The sequence below is a fragment of the Salvelinus alpinus genome, chromosome 24 (genome assembly GCF_045679555.1).
Source record: "Salvelinus alpinus chromosome 24, SLU_Salpinus.1, whole genome shotgun sequence".
Classification (NCBI taxonomy): domain Eukaryota; kingdom Metazoa; phylum Chordata; class Actinopteri; order Salmoniformes; family Salmonidae; genus Salvelinus; species Salvelinus alpinus.
Window position 1 is genome coordinate 48,394,982 of NC_092109.1, and position 18,804 is coordinate 48,413,785.

Genomic DNA, 18,804 nt, shown 5'->3' on the forward strand with positions numbered 1-18,804 from the left:
TACGGTGCAGTCGTCCTGTCCCCTTTGCAGAAAAGCATCCCCATAAGAATGATGTTTCCACCTCCATGCTTCACGGTTGGGATGGTGTTCTTGGGGTTGTACTCATCCTTCTTCTTCCTCCAAACACGGCGAGTGGAGACCAAAAAGCTCTATTTTTGTCTCATCAGACCACATGACCTTCTCCCATTCCTCCTCTGGATCATCCAGATGGTCATTGGCAAACTTCAGACGGGCCTGGACATGCGCTGGCTTGAGCAGGGGGACCTTGCGTGCGCTGCAGGATTTTAATCCATGGCGGCGTAGTGTGTTACTAATGGTTTTCTTTGAGACTGTGGTCCCAGCTCTCTTCAGGTCTATGACCAGGTCCTGCCGTGTAGTTCTGGGCTGATCCCTCACCTTCCTCATGATCATTGATGCCCCATGAGGTGAGATCTTGCATGGAGCCCCAGACCGAGGGTGATTGACCGTCATCTTGAACTTCTTCAATTTTCTAATAATTGCGCCAACAGTTGTTGCCTTCTCACCAAGCTGCTTGCCTATTGTCCTGTAGCCCATCCCAGCCTTGTGCAGGTCTACAATTTTATCCCTGATGTCCTTACACAGCTCTGTGGTTTTGGCCATTGTGGAGAGGTTGGAGTCTGTTTGATTGAGTGTGTGGACAGGTGTCTTTTATACAGGTAACGAGTTCAAACAGGTGCAGTTAATACAGGTAATGAGTGGAGAACAGGAGGGCTTCTTAAAGAAAAACTAACAGGTCTCTGAGAGCCGGAATTCTTACTGGTTGGTAGGTGATCAAATACTTATGTCATGCAATAAAATGCAAATTAATTACTTAAAAATCATACAATGTGATTTTCTGGATTTTTGTTTTAGATTCCGTCTCTCACAGTTGAAGTGTACCTATGATAAAAATTACAGACCTCTACATGTTTTGTAAGTAGGAAAACCTACAAAATCGGCAGTGTATCAAATACTTGTTCTCCCCACTGTGTATATATATATATAGAAATAGAATCATGGAGTTGACACATCTATATTTATGTCTATCTATAGATGTGTCTAAACTCCATTGTTCTATATACAGTTAAAGTCGGAAGTTTACATACACCTTAGCCAAATTCATTTAAGTTCTGTTTTTCACAATTCCTGACATTTAATTCTAGTAAATATTCCCTGTCTTAGGTCAGTTAGGATCACCACTTTATTTTAAGAATGTGAAATGTCAGAATCATAGTAGAGAATTATTTATTTCAGCTTTTATTTCTTTCATCACATTCCCAGTCAGAAGTTTACATACACTCAATTAGTATTTGGTAGCATTGCCTTTAAATTGTTTAACTTGGGTCCAAAGTTTCGGGTAGCCTTCCACAAGCCTACCACAATAAGTCGTGGAAATTTTGGCCCATTCCTCCTGACAGAGCTGGTGTAACTGAATCATGTTTGTAGGCCTCCTTGCTTGCACATGCTTTTTCAATTCTGCCCACACATTTTCTATGGGATTGAGGTCAGGGCTTTGTGATGGCCACTCCAATACCTTGACTTTATTGTCCTTAAGCCATTTTGCCACAACTTTGAAAGTATGCTTGGGGTCATTGTCCATTTGGAAGACCCATTTGCGACCAAGCTTTAACTTCCTGACTGATGTCTTGAGATGTTGCTTCAATATATCCACATAATTTTCCTTTCTCATGTCACCATCTATTTTGTGAAGTGCACCAGTCCTTCCTGCAGCAAAGCACCCCCACAACATAATGCTGCCACCCCCGTGCTTCATGGATGGGATGTGTTCTTCAGCTTGCAAGCCTCCCCCTTTTTCCTCCAAACATAACAATGGTCATTTTGGCCAAACAGTTCTATTTTTGTTTCATCAGACCAGAGGACATTTCTCCAAAAAGTACGATCTTTGTCTCCATGTGCAGTTGCAAACCGTAGTCTGGCTGTTTTATGGCGGTTTTGGAGCAGTGGCTTCTTCCTTGCTGAGCGGCCTTTCAGGTTATGTCAATATAGGACTCATTTTACTGTGGATATAGATACTTTTGTACCTGTTTCCTCCAGCATCTTCACAAGGTCCTTTGCTGTTGTTCTGAGATTGATTTGCACTTTTCTCACCAAAGTATGTTCATCTCTAGGAGAGAGAACGCGTCTCCTTCCTGAGCGGTAATTTGTGGAGTGGTTGAAAAACGAGTTTTAATGACTCCAGCGTAAGTTTATGTAAACTTCCGACTTCAACTGTATATATTGATGTGTCTAAACTCCATGGTTCTATATAGAGAGAGGTGTATATATAACACACACACTACTTTTTAAAAGTTTTGGGTCACTTAGAAATATCCTTGTTTTTTGAAGAAAAAAAAAGCTATTTTCTTTTGTCCATTAAAATAACATCAAATTGATCAGAAATAGTGTAGACATTGTTAATGTTGTAAATTACTATTGTAGCTGGAAACTGCAGTTTTTTTTAATGGAATATCTACATAAGTGTACAGAGGCCCATTCTCAGCAACCATCAATCCTGTGTTCCAATGGCATGTTGTGTTAGCTAATCCAAGTGTATCATTTTTAAAAGGCTTATTGATCATTTAGAAAACCCATTTGCAATTATGTTAGCACAGTTGAAAACTGTTGTTCTCATTTAAAGAAGCAATAAAACTGGCCTTTTTAACTAGTTGAGTATATGGAGCATCAGATACCGTCCCCGCAGGAGGCCTTTTGGTAGGCTGTCATTGTAAATAAGTATTTGTTCTTAACTGACTTGCCTACTTAAATAAAGACACCCCCGCAAAACACCAGTCTCAACATCAACAGTGAAGAGGCGACTCTGGGATGCTGGCCTTCTAGGCAGAGTTGCAAAGAAAAAGCCATATCTCAGACTGGCCAAAAAAAAAGAAAGATTAAGATGTGCTAGAGAACACACTGAACAGAGGAATTCTGCCTAGAAGGCCAGCATCCCGGAGTCGCCTCTTCACTGTTGACGTTGAGACTGGTGTTTTACGGGTACTAATTAATGAAGCTGCCTGTTGAGGACTTGTGAGGCGTCTGTTTCTCAACCTAGACTCAACTTGTCCTCTTGCTCAGTTGTGCACCGGGGCCTCCTACTCTTTCTATTCTGGTTAGAGCCAGTTTGCGCTGTTCTGTGAAGGGAGTAGTACACAGCGTTGTACGAGATCTTCAGTGTCTACACTGTATTTCTGATCAATTTGATGTTATTTTAATGGACAAAAAAATTGCTTTTCTTTCAAAAACAAGGACATTTCTAATTGACCCAAAACTTTTGAGTGTGTGACATACACACACCAATGGATAGAACCGTTGAGTTTAGACATGCATGTATGTGTGTCTAAACTCCATGGTTATATATAATTTTATTTATTGATGTGGGTTTAGGCCTACTATCTAAACTACTCCAGGCCTTGCCAGAAGAGAGGCTGTCTATCTCTGATCTCAAGACTGACCCATGGTTCAGTCAGACCTTCACACCCTTAGCCTCTAACAACAAACTACTACGCTCTGACAGACTACTACTACACAGGAACAACAGGTGTGTTATTTTATAACTGTTATTGTTTGTGTGTGTGTAGTGGTGTTTGTGTCTAATGTTGCTACCTAGCGCATTAGGCCAGTCACTGAACGGTTGCTAGTTCGAATCCCAGAGCAAACAATGTGTAGAATTTGCCGATGTGCCCTTGAGCAAGACACTTAACCCTAATTTCTCCAGGGTCGCCGTTGACAGTGGCAGACCCTGGCTGTGACCACACTCTCCGAGGGTGTCTCAGGGGGAGTTGGGAGCAGTGGATTAATGGGGTGTGTGTGTGTGTGTAGTGATAGGGTGCAGTTCTCCAGCTCCCAGCCAGACCCAGCGCTCGGTGTTTGGGAGGGAAGTGTGTGTGTCGGAGTGCCAGACCAGGTCAGCTTCTCTCAGCCGGCCAGACCAGACAACATGCTGCTGGGGAGTCAACTAATGGGCACGCCTGGAGCCAGCCAGGTACCACACACACACTGTATACGAACACACTAGTGTTGCACGGTATACTGAACTTTGGTACTTTTTATATTCTAGAACATGGAAAAACAGTTCTGTACTAGAATTTAGATACTTCTGTCAAAATGTCTCACGTCGTATATAGTGATTGAGAGGATCACATTTAGTTTGTCACATGCACCGACTACAACAACTGTAGACCTTACCATGAAATACTTACAAGCCCTTAACCAACAATGCAGTTCAAGAAATAGAGTTAAGAAAATATTTCCCAAATAAACTAAAGTAAAAAATTTCATAAAATAACAATAATGAGGCTATATAGAGGGGGTACCAGTACTGAGTCAATGTGCGGCGGTACAGGTTAGTCGAGGTAATTGTTTGTTTAGGTTGGGGTAAAGTGACTGCATAGATAATATACAGCGAGTAGCAGCAGTGTAAAAACAAAGGGGGGGTTTCAATGTAAATAGTCCGGGTGACCGTTTTATTAATTGTTCAGCAGTCTTATGGCTTGGGGGTAGAAGCTGTGAAGGAGCCTTTTGGAACTGGACTTGGCGCGCCAGGTACCGCTTGCCGTGCGGCAGCAGAGAGAACAGGCTGTAACTTGACATTCAAGTTTGACATTCAAGTAATGTCAAAGGTAATGATATTGAACTTCCAACTTCCAATTCATTTGACTTTGATAAAAACAATCTGTTTCCCTTCATTTGGAATAAGCAATCTCTTCTTTTATAAAAGTGCCGCTGTCCCACTAGAGTCAAAAATGCACCTTGACTAACCGGTGCCCCCTATATATTGCCTCTATTGTTATTTTACTGCTGCTCTTTAATTCTTTGCTACTTTTATTTATTTATTTTTCTTAACTGTTGGTTAAGGGCTTTCACTGTTATATTTGGTGCTTGTGACAAATTACTTTTTATTTTTAAGACTCATTCACACACTGTCAGTTCGGGGCTCGAGCAAAGATGAGCTTGACTGGTAGAGACGTGAGTCAGGGGGGAGAAAGGTAATTAATAACATTTTTGATGACAATCAGCTTTGAAATCAGCAATATTTTGTGTTATGATACACACGGTATCACAAACAAGGTACTAGGGTATGTGAATTGATGTTAGCGTCAGCTGTATACTAGCAAGGGAAGTTAGCCCACAAAGCTGGAAGCTACAGGTGTCTTCTTGCATTGTAAAGTGTTGTAGCACTAATGTAACAGAAATTAACAGTTTAACATGTCTACGTGCATTATTGAAATGTGTTAACTTCTGTGCAGCATGAGTGGAGATGAAGCCCAGACTCCCAGTGAGTTCAGTGGTTCCTCAGGACAGACTAGAGCCAGTATGAGAGGGGAGCTAACATAATACGGTCCAGACTCCCAGTGGTTCCTCAGGACAGACAAGAGCCAGTATGAGAGGGGAGCTAACATGATACGGCCCAAGACTCCAAGTGACTTCAGTGGTTCCTCATGACAGGCTAGAGCTAGCGGAGTAGGCACGGCGCTCTGGCATTTTAAGGAGACATGGGCTGTGTTGAAAGACAGACTTGATCCTCGATCAGGGGAGATGTGAAGCACATTTTGACAGAGGTACCAAAAGTAACACGGCACTCCTAGTGGCCGGGGCAAACTTAAATCTGTTTTACCTAATTTCTACCAGCATATCACATGTGCAACCAGAGGGAAAAAAACTAGACCAATTTTACTCCAAACACAGAGAAGCGTACAAAACTCCCTCGCCCTCCATTTGGCAAATCTGACCATAATTCTATCCTCCGGTTTCCTGCTTGCGAGTAAAAACGAAAGCAGGAAGTACCAGTGACTCGCTCAATACGGAAGTGATCAGATGACGCGGATAGTACTTTACAGGACTGTTTTGCTAGCACAGACTGGAATATGTTCTGGGATTCATCTAATGACATTGAGGTGTATACCACCTCAGTCACCGGCTTTATCAATAAGTGCATCGATGACATCCCTACAGTGACCGTACGTACATTTCCCAACCAGAAGTGATGGATTACAGGCAACACCCACACCGAGCTAAAGGCTAGAGATTCCGCTTTCAAGGAGCGGGACACTAATCTGGGCGCTCATAAGAAATCCCGCTATGCCCTCAGACGAGCCATCAAACAGGAAAATTGTCAATACAGGACTAAAATTGAATCGTACTACACCGGCTCTGACACTCGTCGGATGTGGCAGGGCTTAAACTTTTACGGACTACAAAGGGAAACTCAGCCGTGAGCTGCCCAGTGACGAGAGTCTACCAGATGAGCTAAATGCCTTTTATGCTCGCTTTTAGGCAAGAAACACTTAAGCATGCATGAGCGCACCAGCTGTTCCGGATGACTGTGATCACGGTCTCCGTAGCCGATGTGAGCAAGACCTTTTTAAACAGGCCAACATTCACAAAGCCGCTGGGCCAGACGGATTACCAGGACGTGCACTCAAAGCATGCGCTGACCACCTGGAAAGTGTTTTCACTGACATTTTCAACCTGTCCCTGACCGAGTCTGTAATACCTATATGTTTCAAGCAGACCACCATAGTCCCTGGGCCCAAGAAAACGAAGGTAACCTACCTAAATGATTACCGCCCCGTAGCACTCATGTCGGTAGCCATGAAGTGCTTTGAAAGGCTTGTCATGGCTTGTATCAACACCATCATCCCACAAACCCTAGACCCACTCCAGTTTGCATACCACCCCAACAGATCCACAGATGACGCAATCTCAATCGCACTCCACACTGCCCTTTCCCACCTGGAAAAAAGGAACACCTATGTGAGAATGCTGTTCATTGACTACAGTTCAGCACCCACAAAGCTCATCTCTAAGCTAAAGACCCTGGGACTTAACATGAAATCATTTGTGTGTTATGTTCCGGTATTATTGCTGGTTTTCTATATAGATTTAAAAAATTTACGTATCTCCTTGTCTCTCTCTCTCTCGTGTGTGTGTGTAGACCCCGTGGCAGCGGCTGGTTCGGAGGATGACGAGGTTCTTTACGACTCTGGACTCTACCGCTTCCTGCTCCGCTCTGAGGGACACCTGTATCGACCTGGGCCACACCTTCAAACACACCTGCACCAACCAGGTACACACACACCCCTTCAGACATACCTGCACCAACCATTTTTACATTACACACCAGGTACACACACACACACACCTTTTTAAAGACACCTGCACCAACCAGGTACTCACCCACTTTCAAATACACCTGCACCAAATACTAGTTTTGTCTGACTCGGCACAACTCTAAATTTAAAAAAATTGTTGGTAGCATTGGTGCTCCCAATTCACAGAAGTTATGAAAACAATAAGAGTTCGGAGCACCATAACATATGAGGGATTTAGCCTATATTGATTCTAGCTACTTTTGAAACATCTGCCCTAGAAATGAATATGTAACTCTGTAAAGACATGTTTTATAAACTCTAAAATGTTGGTTTATGAATGTAAAATGCGTCCTGCCAATGGAGATGCATCCAACTGCAGTGCCAATTTGCAATAGGAAAAAAAATGTAGAGCCGGTAATATGGGTTACAACTGCGAGTGTAGCGAAATGCTTGTGCTTCTAGTTCCTTATGTCCAGCAATATCTGACATGTAATCTAACAATTCCACATCAACTACCTAATACACACAAACAAGTAAATTCATGTAATGGATGAACAATGACAGAGCAGCATAGGCAAGATGCAATAGAAGGTATAAAGTATATACATATGAGATGAGTAATGCATGATATGAAAACATTATTAAAGTGACTAGTGATCCATTTATTAAAGTGGCCAATGATTCGAGTCAGTATGTAGGCAGCAGCCTCTGTGTTAGTGATGGCTGTTTAACTTCTCTGGGATATGTGGGACAGTAGCGCCCCACCTAACCAACAGCCAGTGAAATTGCAGGGCGCCAAATTCAAAACAACAGAAATCTTATAATTAAAATTCCTCAAACATACAGTGAGGGAAAAAAGTATTTGATCCCCTGCTGATTTTGTACGTTTGCCCACTGACAAAGAAATGATCAGTCTATAATTTTAATGGTAGGTTTATTTGAACAGTGAGAGACAGAATAACAACAAAAAAATCCAGAAAAACGCATGTCAAAAACGTTATAAATTGATTTGCATTTTAATGAGGGAAATAAGTATTTGACCCCCTCTCAATCAGAAAGATTTCTGGCTCCCAGGTGTCTTTCATACAGGTAACGAGCTGAGATTAGGAGCACACTCTTAAAGGGAGTGCTCCTAATCTCAGTTTCTTACCTGTATAAAAGACACCTGTCCACAGAAGCAATCAATCAATCAGATTCCAAACTCTCCACCATGGCCAAGACCAAAGAGCTCTCCAAGGATGTCAGGGACAAGATTGTAGATCTACACAAGGCTGGAATGGGCTACAAGACCATTGCCAAGCAGCTTGGTGAGAAGGTGACAACAGTTGGTGCGATTATTCGCAAATGGAAGAAACACAAAAGAACTGTCAAACTCCCTTGGCCTAGGGCTCCATGCAAGATCTCACCTCGTGGAGTTGCAATGATCATGAGAATGGTGAGGAATCAGCCCAGAACTACACAGGAGGATCTTGTCAATGATCTCAAGGCAGCTGGGACCATAGTCACCAAGAAAACAATTGGTAACACACTACGCCGTGAAGGACTGAAATCCTGCAGCGCCCGCAAGGTCCCCCTGCTCAAGAAAGCACATATACATGCCCGTCTGAAGTTTGCCGATGAACATCTGAATGATTCAGAGGACAACTGGGTGAACATGTTGTGGTCAGATGAGACCAAAATGGAGTTCTTTGGCATCAACTCAACTTGCCGTGTTTGGAGGAGGAGGAATGCTGCCTATGACCCCAAGAAACCATCCCCACCGTCAAACATGGCGGTGGAAACATTATGCTTTGGGGGTGTTTTTCTGCTAAGGGGACAGGACAACTTCACCGCATCAAAGGGACGATGGACGGGGCCATGTACCGTCAAATCTTGGGTGAAAACCTCCTTCCCTCAGCCAGGGTATTGAAAATGGGTCGTGGATGGGTATTCCAGCATGACAATGACCCAAAACACACGGCCAAGGCAACAAAGGAGTGGCTCAAGAAAAAGCACATTAAGGTCCTGGAGTGGCCTAGCCAGTCTCCAGACCTTAATCCCATAGAAAATCTGTGGAGGGAGCTGAAGGTTCGAGTTGCCAAACGTCAGTCTCGAAACCTTAATGACTTGAAGAAGATCTGCAAAGAGGAGTGGGACAAAATCTCTCCTGAGATGTGTGCAAACCTGGTGGCCAACTACAAGAAACATCTGACCTCTGTGATTGCCAACAAGGGTTTTGCCACCAAGTACTAAGTCATGTTTTGCAGAGGGGTCAAATACTTATTTCCCTCATTAAAATGCAAATAAATTTATAAAATTTTTGACATGCGTTTTTCTGGATTTTTTTGTTGATATTCTGTCTCTCACTGTTCAAATAAACCTACCATTAAAATTACAGACTGATAATTTCTTTGTCAGTGGGCAAACGTACAAAATCAGCAGGGGATCAAATACTTTTTTCCCTCACTGTACAAGTATTAAGTACACCATTTTAAAGATAAACTTCTCGTTAATCCAGCCACAGTGTCTGATTTCAAAAAGGATTTACGGCGAAAGCACACCTTGCGATTATGTTAGCTCAGTACATAGCAACAGAAAAACAGCCATTTTTCCAGCCAAAGAGAGGAGTCACAAAAAGCAGAAATGGTTAAAATGATTCACTAACCTTTGATTTTCATCAGATGACACTCATAGGACTTCATGTTACACAATACATGTATGTTTTGTTCAGTAAAGTTCATATCTATATCCAAAAATCTGAGTTTAGGCGGGACGCTACTGTCTCACTTGGCCAAAAACCAGAGAAAATGCAACGTGCCAAATTCAAATAAATTACTATAAAAATCTAATTTTCATTAAATCACACATGAAAGACACCAAATTAAAGGTACACTGGTTGTGAATCCAGCCAACGTGTCAGAATTTAAATAGGCTTTTTGGTGAAAGCAAACAATGCTACACTGCTCAAAAAAATAAAGGGAACACTAACACATCCTAGATCTGAATGAATGAAATATTCTTATTAAATACTTTTTTCTTTACGTAGTTGAATGTGCTGACAACAAAATCACACAAAAATTATCAATGGAAATCAAATTTATCAACCCATGGAGATCTGGATTTGGAGTCACACTCAAAATTAAAGTGGAAAACCACACTACAGGCTGATCCAACTTTGATGTAATGTCCTTAAAACAAGTCAAAATGAGGCTCAGTAGTGTGTGTGGCCTCCACTTGCCTGTATGACCTCCCTACAACGCCTGGGCATGCTCCTGATGAGGTGGCAGATGGTCTCCTGAGGGATCTCCTCCCAGACCTGGACTAAAGCATCCGCCAACTCATGGACAGTCTGTGGTGCAACGTGGCGTTGGTGGATGGAGCGAGACATGATGTCCCAGATGTGCTCAATTGGATTCAGGTCTGGGGAACAGGCGGGCCAGTCCATAGCATCAATGCCTTCCTCTTGCAGGAACTGCTGACACACTCCAGCCACATGAGGTCTAGCATTGTCTTGCATTAGGAGGAACCCAGGGCCAACCGCACCAGCATATGGTCTCACAAGGGGTCTGAGGACCTCATCTCGGTACCTAATGGCAGTCAGGCTACCTCTGGCGAGCACATGGAGGGCTGTGCGGCCCCCCAAAGAAATGCCACCCCACACCATGACTGACCCACCGCCAAACCGGTCATGCTGGAGGATGTTGCAGGCAGCAGAACGTTCTCCACGGCGTCTCCAGACTCTGTCACATGTGCTCAGTGTGAACCTGCTTTCATCTGTGAGGAGCACAGGGCGCCAGTGGTGAATTTGCCAATCTTGGTGTTCTCTGGCAAATGCCAAACGTCCTGCACGGTGTTGGCCTGTAAGCACAACCCCCACCTGTGGACGTCGGGCCCTCATACCACCCTCATGGAGTCTGTTTCTGACCGTTTGAGCAGACACATGCACATTTGTGGCCTGCTGGAGGTCATTTTGCAGGGCTCTGGCAGTGCTCCTCCTGCTCCTCCTTGCACAAATGCGGAGGTAGCGGTCCTGCTGCTTAGTTGTTGCCCTCCTCCACGTCTCCTGATGTACTGGCCTGTCTCCTGGTAGCGCCTCCATGCTCTGGACACTACGCTGACAGACACAGCAAACCTTCTTGCCACAGCTCGCATTGATGTGCCATCCTGGATGAGCTGCACTACCTGAGCCACTTGTGTGGGTTGTAGACTCCGTCTCATGCTACCACTAGAGTGAAAGCACCGCCAGCATTCTAAAGTGACCAAAACATCAGCCAGGAAGCATAGGAACTGAGAAGTGGTCTGTGGTCACCACCTGCAGAACCACTCCTTTATTGGGGGTGTCTTGCTAATTGCCTATAATTTCCACCTGTTGTCTATTCCATTTGCACAACAGCATGTGAAATGTATAGTCAATCAGTGTTGCTTCCTGAGTGGACAGTTTGATTTCACAGAAGTGTGATTGACTTGGAGTTACATTGTGTTTAAGTGTTCCCTTTATTTTTTTGAGCAGTGTATGATAGAGTCTAAGACCATACTGAAGCGTTTCGTATACATTATTTGTCTTCAGGAAGGCAGTTAGTTACTCCGCAACAGCTTTTTAAAAAAATTAATGAGGGGAATGGGACATTCGATATAGGTGTTTAAAAAATATATATATTTAATGTTTTTTCAACAAACAAACAAAAATCGGCTCAACGTTTGTATTTTTCAGGAGAGGCTTTATTACTGCCACTTTTAGTGAGTTTGGTACACATCCGGAGAGTAGGGAGCCTTTTATGTTCAACCAGGGCTGTCCACGACAAAAATATATATATTTGTCAACGGAGTGTCATCCTTTTCTTTCGAGCAATCGAAATCCCTAATTTGTTTAGGAAAAACATTCCCTCTACCCTTGCTCTCTTCATTGGAAACATGTAAGAATCACATGCATGTGCCCAATAGGGCCGGACCTATAGCCTATCGTAATCACATCAATAAATTGGTTATAACAAACTCCAAACCCAGTAACATGGTACAGCAAAATGGATGTGGAGGACGTGAAAAAGAAACTTGAAACGGGCAAATGTTTACTGGTTGCTCAGGAGGAAGTCAGATCTGTGGAAGATATTGGACTTAGTTGTGGAAACTACTGGAGATCCAGACAAAGGAGGGTATAGGAGCAGGCATTGTGTGAGTATTGTGTGCCAAACAGTTGCTGTTAGATTACAATATTATATTTTTTTCTAACAATTTAGAACTGTTAACAACAAGTGTACCAGATAGTCTGTTCTAATGAAAAAAAGGAGTATATAAAGCCTTTATTACAGCAGATTAAAAACGGTTGCATGCATTTGTGAATTGCGTTTTATTTATTGTTTAGGCTAATTGTTCAAAGCTCCCTTTATTTAATTTCATCTAAAATACTTGATTGCATTTCAAAGCATGAATGCCTCGTATGTGCTGTGATGGCATGAACGAATGATTGATAGATACAGTAGCCTATATATTGAAATGTGGGCCTCAGTAAGTTAAGGTATTAAGACTAAACTGGATGCGCTCTTAGGCCTACAGCTCAATGGTGGTTATACAAGGCTGCTATACAGAGTCTACTAATGATAATGACCTGGTGGTTATACAAGGCTACTATACAGAGTCTACTAATGATAATGACCTGGTGGTTATACAAGGCTGCTATACAGAGTATACTAATGATAATGACCTGGTGGTTATACAAGGCTGCTATACAGAGTCTACTAATGATAATGACCTGGTGGTTATACAAGGCTGCTATACAGAGCCTACTAATGATAATGACCTGGTGGTTATACAAGGCTACTATACAGAGTCTACTAATGATAATGACCTGGTGGTTATACAAGCCTACTATACAGAGTCTACTAATGATAATGACCTGGTGGTTATACAAGGCTGTTATACAGAGTCTACTAATGATAATGACCTGGTGGTTATACAAGGCTGCTATACAGAGTCTACTAATGATAATGACCTGGTGGTTATACAAGGCTGCTATACAGAGTCTACTAATGATAATGACCTGGTGGTTATACAAGGCTGCTATACAGAGCCTACTAATGATAATGACCTGGTGGTTATACAAGGCTGCTATACAGAGTCTACTAATGATAATGACCTGGTGGTTATACAAGGCTACTATACAGAGTCTACTAATGATAATGACCTGGTGGTTATACAAGGCTGCTATACAGAGTATACTAATGATAATGACCTGGTGGTTATACAAGGCTGCTATACAGAGTCTACTAATGATAATGACCTGGTGGTTATACAAGGCTGCTATACAGAGCCTACTAATGATAATGACCTGGTGGTTATACAAGGCTACTATACAGAGTCTACTAATGATAATGACCTGGTGGTTATACAAGCCTACTATACAGAGTCTACTAATGATAATGACCTGGTGGTTATACAAGGCTGTTATACAGAGTCTACTAATGATAATGACCTGGTGGTTATACAAGGCTGCTATACAGAGTCTACTAATGGATAATGACCTGGTGGTTATACAAGGCTGCTATACAGAGTCTACTAATGATAATGACCTGGTGGTTATACAAGGCTGCTATACAGAGCCTACTAATGATAATGACCTGGTGGTTATACAAGGCTGCTATACAGAGTCTACTAATGATAATGACCTGGTGGTTATACAAGGCTGCTATACAGAGCCTACTAATGATAATGACCTGGTGGTTATACAAGGCTGCTATACAGAGCCTACTAATGATAATGACCTGGTGGTTCTATACTAAGTCTACTAATGATAATGACCTGGTGGTTCTATACTAAGTCTACTAACGATAATGACCTGGTGGTTATACAAGGCTACTATACAGAGTCTACTAATGATAATTACCTGGTGGTTATACAAGGCTGCTATACAGAGCCTACTAATGATAATGACCTGGTGGTTATACAAGGCTGCTATACAGAGTCTACTAATGATAATGACCTGGTGGTTATACAAGGCTGCTATACAGAGCCTACTAATGATAATGACCTGGTGGTTATACAAGGCTGCTATACAGAGCCTACTAATGATAATGACCTGGTGGTTCTATACTAAGTCTACTAATGATAATGACCTGGTGGTTCTATACTAAGTCTACTAATGATAATGACCTGGTGGTTATACAAGGCTGCTATACAGAGCCTACTAATGATAATGACCTGGTGGTTATACAAGGCTACTATACAGAGCCTACTAATGATAATGACCTGGTGGTTCTATACTAAGTCTACTAATGATAATGACATGGTGGTTCTATACTAAGTCTACTAATGATAATGACATGGTGGTTCTATACTAAGTCTACTAATGATAATGACCTGGTGGTTCTATACTAAGTCTACTAATGATAATGACATGGTGGTTCTATACTAAGTTGACTAATGATAATGACCTGGTGGTTCTATACTAAGTCTACTAATGATAATGACATGGTGGTTCTATACTAAGTCTACTAATGATAATGACATGGTGGTTCTATACTAAGTTGACTAATGATAATGACCTGGTGGTTCTATACTAAGTCTACTAATGATAATGACATGGTGGTTCTATACTAAGTCTACTAATGATAATGACATGGTGGTTCTATACTAAGTCTACTAATGATAATGACATGGTGGTTCTATACTAAGTTGACTAATGATAATGACCTGGTGGTTCTATACTAAGTCTATTAATGATAATGACATGGTGGTTCTATACTAAGTCTACTAATGATAATGACATGGTGGTTCTATACTAAGTTGACTAATGATAATGACCTGGTGGTTATACAAGGCTACTATACAGCGCCTACTAATGATAATGGCATTACTGATTATTATAATGATGATCATAATAATTGTAATAACAATTAGAAGGAGATCAAGAAAAAGGAAGTCACATGAGCAAGTGCTGCGTGCACATGTGACAAACAGGTGGTGGTAGATTACGATATGTTTTTTGCCCGTTTGGAACAGTGTAAACACTAAATAAGTAATACCAGGCTGTTTTAATGAAGAAGAAAAATTTGAAGCCTTTTACAGCATAGCAAAGATTAAAAACAGCCGCATCTGTGAAATTGCTCTGTCCGACATTTTGCTGTTGCATGAGGCTTGATGCTCACTGAATCAGTGGCCCCCACAATGGATTAGTCCACTGAAACAGGTGCAAATCAGATGTGTTTTGTGCCCCATTAATTATTTAGTATTTTCTTTATGCGACTGGTCGACTAAAGATATCTTGGTCGACCAACAATCGACCAGTCGACTAAATGGGGTCCGCCCTATGTTCAACATAGGAGTGCCAAGCACAGGAAGTAGCTCTTTCAGTAGTTTAGATGGAATTTAGTCCAGTAGGCAGCTGCAAGGTTTAGAGGCCGTAACTATTTTCGTGAATGTGTCGAAATACTGGATAAAACATCTTGTCTCCATTGATCCGAGGTCCTGGCAGTTCTGTGCAGAATCAGGACAACTGAGTTTTGGAGAAATACGCAGATTCAAAGAGGAGTCTGAAATTTGCTTTCTAATGATCATGATCTTTTTGTCGAAGAAGTTCATGAATTCATCACTGCTGAAGTGAAGGCCATCCTCACTTGGGAAATGCTGCTTTTTAGTTAGCTTTGAGACTGTCAAAAATACATTAAAAAAAATATATACAGTGGGGCAAAAAAGTATTTAGTCAGCCACCAATTGTGCAAGTTCTCCCACTTAAAAAGATGAGAGAGGCCTGTAATTTTCATCATAGGTACACTTCAACTATGACAGACAAAATGAGGGAAAAAATCCAGAAAATCACATTGTAGGATTTTTAATTAATTAATTTGCAAATTATGGTGGAAAATAAGTATTTGGTCAATAACAAAAGTTTATCTCAATACTTTGTTATATACCCTTTGTTGGCAATGACAGAGGTCAAACGTTTTCTGTAAGTCTTCACAAGGTTTTCACACACTGTTGCTGGTATTTTGGCCCATTCCTCCATGCAAACCTCCTCTAGAGCAGTGATGTTTTGGGGCTGTTGCTGGGCAACACGGACTTTCAACTCCCTCCAAAGATTTTCTATGGGGTTGAGATCTGGAGACTGGCTAGGCCACTCCAGGACCTTGAAATGCTTCTTACGAAGCCACTCCTTCGTTGCCCGGGCGGTGTGTTTGGGATCATTGTCATGCTGAAAGACCCAGCCACGTTTCATCTTAAATGCCCTTGCTGTATGAAGGAGGTTTTCACTCAAAATCTCACGATACATGGCCCCATTCATTCTTTCCTTTACACGGATCAGTCGTCCTGGTCCCTTTGCAGAAAAACAGCCCCAAAGCATGATGTTTCCACCCCCATGCTTCACAGTAGGTATGGTGTTCTTTGGATGCAACTTAGCATTCTTTGTCCTCCAAACACGACGAGTTGAGTTTTTACCAAAAAGTTCTATTTTGGTTTCATCTGACCATATGACATTCTCCCAATCTTCTTCTGGATCATCCAATTGCTCTCTAGCAAACTTCAGACGGGTCTGGACATGTACTGGCTTAAGCAGGGGGACACGTCTGGCACTGCAGGATTTGAGTCCCTGGCGGCGTAATGTGTTACTGATGGTAGGCTTTGTTACTTTGGTCCCAGCTCTCTGCAGGTCATTCACTAGGTCCCCCCGTGTGGTTCTGGGATTTTTGCTCACCATTCTTGTGATCATTTTGACCCCACGGGGTGAGATCTTGCGTGGAGCCCCAATTCGAGGGGGATTATCAGTGGTCTTATATGTCTTCCATTTCCTAATAATTGCTCCCACAGTTGATTTCTTCAAACCAAGCTGCTTACCTATTGCAGATTCAGTCTTCCCAGCCTGGTGCAGGTCTACAATTTTGTTTCTGGTGTCCTTTGACAGCTCTTTGGTCTTGGCCATAGTGGAGTTTGGAGTGTGACTGTTTGAGGTTGTGGACAGGTGTCTTTTATACTGATAACAAGTTCAAACAGGTGCCATTAATACAGGTAATGAGTGGAGGACAGAGGAGCCTCTTAAAGAAGAAGTTACAGGTCTGTGAGAGCCAGAAATCTTGCTTGTTTGTAGGTGACCAAATACTTATTTTCCACCATAATTTGCAAATAAATTCATAAAAAATCCTACAATGTGATTTTCTGGAATTTTTTTTCTCATTTTGTCTGTCATAGTTGAAGTGTACCTATGATGAAAATTACAGGCCTCTCTCATCTTTTTAAGTGGGAGAACTTGCACAATTGGTGGCTGACTAAATACTTTTTTGCCCCACTGTATATGTTATATATGTCTGAAAAGTAGGCTGATCGAGCAGCAGTGAGGGCAATTCAACATTGAACGCAAAGCTTGTTTTTACATTTTATTTAATCTTTTTTTAACTAGGCAAGTCAGTTAAGAACAAATTCTTATTTACAATGACGGCCTACCAAAAGGCTTCTTGCTGGGGCTGGGATTAAAAATATAGGACAAAACACATCACGACAAGATAGACACCACAACACTACATAAAGAGAGACCTAAGACCACAACAAAGCATGGCAGCACCACATGACAACACAGCATGGTAGCGTTACAAACATGACAACAACATGGTAGCAACATGGCAGCAGCACAACATTGTAACAACACAAAACATGGTACAAACATTATTGGGCACAGACAACAGCACAAAGGGCAAGAAGGTAGAGACAACAATACATCCCACAAAGCAGCCACAATCGTCAGTAAGAGTGTCTTTGAGTCTTTGAATGAAGAGATGGAGATAAAAGCTTGTCGCTTAACTGACCTGACTTTTAGTTTTCCTGAGCGTCTACTATAAAAAACAAAAACATAATTCCTAATGTTTGATATCCCTGCGCTCTCGCATGACTCCATTAAACAGGCAGAATAACTAGCTAAATTATTCCAAATGTTGTGACAGTGATTTAAAGATGCATTATGCAGAAATCACTTCACCATTTTCTGGTTGCAAGTTCATATCCCACCAGTTATGACATGTCGTCCATGTGGCCCCGCCCTAGTTCATATCCCACCAGTTATATGACATGTCGTCCATATGGCCCCGCCCTAGTTCATATCCCACCAGTTATGACATGTCGGCCATCTGGCCCCGCCCTAGTTCATATCCCACCAGTTATGACATGTCGTCCATGTGTCCCCGCCCTAGTTCATATCCCACCAGTTATGACATGTCGTCCATGTGGCCCCGCCCTAGTTCATATCCCACCAGTTATGACATGTCGTCCATGTGGCCCCGCCCTAGTTCATATCCCACCAGTTATATGACATGTCGTCCATATGGCCCCGCCCTAGTTCATATCCCACCAGTTATGACATGTCGGCCATCTGGCCCCGCCCTAGTTCATATCCCACCAGTTATGACATGTCGTCCATGTGTCCCCGCCCTAGTTCATATCCCACCAGTTATGACATGTCGTCCATGTGGCCCCGCCCTAGTTCATATCCCATCCGTTATGACATGTCGTCCATGTGGCCCCGCCCTAGTTCATATCCCACCAGTTATGAGACATGTCGTCCATGTGGCCCCGCCCTAGTTCATATCCCACCAGTTATATGACATGTCGGCCATGTGGCCCCGCCCTAGTTCATATCCCACCAGTTATATGACATGTCGTCCATCTGGCCCCGCCCTAGTTCATATCCCACCAGTTATATGACATGTCGTCCATGTGGCCCCGCCCTAGTTCATATCCCACCAGTTATATGACATGTCGT

General features: G+C 42.4%; 1 protein-coding gene across 1 annotated transcript in view; it reads left to right on the forward strand.

Annotated features, from left to right (window-relative positions):
• chek1 (checkpoint kinase 1) overlaps positions 1-18,804 on the forward strand; it is a 33,467-nt gene that overhangs the window by 12,887 nt on the left and 1,776 nt on the right. Inside the window, exons 9-11 of the mRNA XM_071362950.1 lie at positions 3,385-3,538; positions 3,820-3,982; positions 6,935-7,066. Of these exons, the coding sequence (XP_071219051.1) occupies positions 3,385-3,538; positions 3,820-3,982; positions 6,935-7,066 (449 nt within the window). The remainder of the gene's footprint in view (positions 1-3,384; positions 3,539-3,819; positions 3,983-6,934; positions 7,067-18,804) is intronic.